At 50.6% G+C, this 2,420-nt stretch overlaps 1 protein-coding gene across 1 annotated transcript in view; it reads left to right on the top strand.

Annotated features, from left to right (window-relative positions):
* The window catches only part of FAM170B (family with sequence similarity 170 member B), a 2,424-nt gene extending 621 nt beyond the window's left edge, over positions 1-1,803 (top strand). The window contains exons 2-3 of the mRNA XM_012812657.1: positions 1,004-1,649; positions 1,716-1,803. Coding sequence (XP_012668111.1) covers positions 1,004-1,649; positions 1,716-1,803 — 734 coding nt within the window. The remainder of the gene's footprint in view (positions 1-1,003; positions 1,650-1,715) is intronic.
* Positions 1,804-2,420: the final 617 nt, after the last annotated feature.

Genomic DNA, 2,420 nt, shown 5'->3' with positions numbered 1-2,420 from the left:
CTGACAAATGGGAATCATAGCAATATAATTTCTTAGGGTTGTCTTACATAGGAAAGGAGTTAATCCTTGGCAAGCACTTACATGGTAATTAGCAGCCAAAGTAAATGTTCAAGGAGATGGCCAGATTGCTCCCCCTCCCCCAACACCCCACCGCAGTGAGACGGAGACTCTTCACACTTGGAAAAGGGGAAAGTGGTGCCGGGTAGCTGGGACGACCACATCCTGTGTGCTGCGTTTTGAACAGGCTTTATCGAGGTGCCATTTATATGTCACCAATTTCAAGTACACAAGTTGAAGAATTTTGACACGTGTGCATGCACCTGTGATTATGTACACAATCACCACCCTACCCACAATACAGGGCGTAGTCAGGACCCCTAAACGTCCCCTCATGCCCCTTAGGCTTAGACCTTCTCAACCTAACCTGAGCTCCTGGCAACCACTGATCAGTCCTCTGTCCCTATGAATTTGCCTTTTCGAGAATTCTAGAATGTCATCGGAACAGAAACCCACACTCTGTGGCCTGTTTAGTTGGCTTCTTTTGTTTAGCATAATGCATTAGACATTCATATCTACAGTTTATACTTTTTAAATCCATGAATAGGATTGCATTGTAGGATGTGTCAGAGTCTGTTTATTTGATTTCCAGTTGATGGCCTTTTTGGTTTAGTAACATTTTGGTGATTGCATTAATACATTAGTTGATACTCAGCATCATATCCATAATGTATCAATAGATGTATTTGTCTTGCCACCACTTAATGTCTGTTCTGAGTTAAGTCAATGTTTTGAGGATTGCAGCTATATATTACTCAATCCTTACCATCACCCTGAGATAGGCTTCATTATCATCTCCATTTAATGAGGACACAGGTGCAGGAAGGGGATGGCACCTGCCCAAGGGCCTTTAAAGCCTGTGTCCTTCTGAGTCTGGAGCTCCTCAAGGTAGGTTGTGGCACTGATGTCTTGGAGGCACTGATGAAAATGTCCTTCTGCTTCTCAGGGACCATAAAGAGAGAAGAGTCACCGCCACGGCCGGGACCGGCCATTCCCTGTGAGGACATCTACCTTGCCGCCAGGGCTCAGGGGATCCTGGGCTGGAGCACCTCGCCATCGTCTGACACCTCCTCTGAGTACCAGTCCTATTCCCAGTGCCAGTCCTGCTTCTCCTACATGTGTGAGGATGAGAACGCTTCCCCGCAGAGTGTCTGTGCCTTCTACACCCACGTACAGACCGTGCGGGGCGTGGCAGTGGCCTGGGAGACGGAGTCGGGCTTCGAACCCGTCAGCAGGAAGCCGCGCATCCATGAAGCCCAGTTCGTCAAGAGGCAGCGGCAGAAAGGCTCCTCCTTTGAGATGGCCTCCAAAACCGACCTGTGCTGGGACTTGGAAGCCTGCAAGAACAACTACGGGACAGAGCCGGATGACGGGGAACTGCTGGAGTGCTGCCTGCAGGAGCTGCGGCCCCCCCCAGACTGGCTGGTCACCACCAACTACGGGCTGCGCTGCGTGGCCTGCTGCAGGGTCTTCCCCTCCCTGGATGCACTGCTGGAGCATGCCCAGCACGGCATCCAGGAGGGCTTCAGCTGCCAGATCTTCTTTGAGGAGATGCTGGAGAGGAGGGCTCGAGGCCATGTGCAGGATCAACAGCCAGAGGAAGAGGATGAGGATGATGAAGAGGATGAGGAGGAAGTGGAGGAGGAAGAGGAAGATAGGAAGGAAGATGAGCTGAGCCCTTCTGAAAATAGCAAGAATTCCCAGGCCCGCAGCAAGGTGCTTCAGCAGCAGCAGCAGAAGCAGTGAGCCGCAGGGGACGGCCTAGCCCTGCCCGGATCTCCAGCACCTCGGGCTTCTCCTTCCCCAGCTGGCAGGATCAGAGGCTCAAGGGCAGGGAGAGAGCACCAGGGTCATGGGGGTGAAAGCAAGTGGAGTGGAAAGCATTGAGGGCTGGGAGACTGGATGGGAAGGAGCCTTCCCCAAGGGCACAGCATTTTGACCAGAGTCCATTTCAAAACCCAAATCTAAAAAAGAGGGCTTCGAGTGTTTCTGATCGGTGGGCACAAGATCTGCAATCTGCAAATGTGTGGCCAGAGAAATTTCTATTTTTTGCTGGTGGACCAAGCATGTCCACACCTGCTATATATTAAGTAGACATGACTCACAGGAGAGCCAACTGCAAATGAAGCTTTGGCCCTATTTTTTTCATTGTTAAGAATCTGTCATATGCCCTAGTTCTATGTCTTATGTTATTGGGATTAAACTTGAATAAATCAAAAGTGAAGGCAGTGAGTAATTGAGTGAACCATGCTGTCAGGTTGGGCACAGAGGAAGTTGCCATTTCTGGAAGGTGCCAGCTAGCACAGACATCTGGGGACAGGCAGCTTCTTAGGGTAAAGGTGGGCAGGATGTCCTTCTGACCT

The sequence above is a fragment of the Otolemur garnettii genome, unplaced genomic scaffold, assembly GCF_000181295.1.
Source record: "Otolemur garnettii isolate 467f Iridium unplaced genomic scaffold, OtoGar3 scaffold00217, whole genome shotgun sequence".
In the NCBI taxonomy this organism is placed as follows: Eukaryota; Metazoa; Chordata; class Mammalia; order Primates; family Galagidae; genus Otolemur; species Otolemur garnettii.
The sequence above is the reverse complement of the archived record's forward strand: the minus strand, read 5'-3'. Positions and strand labels throughout refer to the sequence as shown.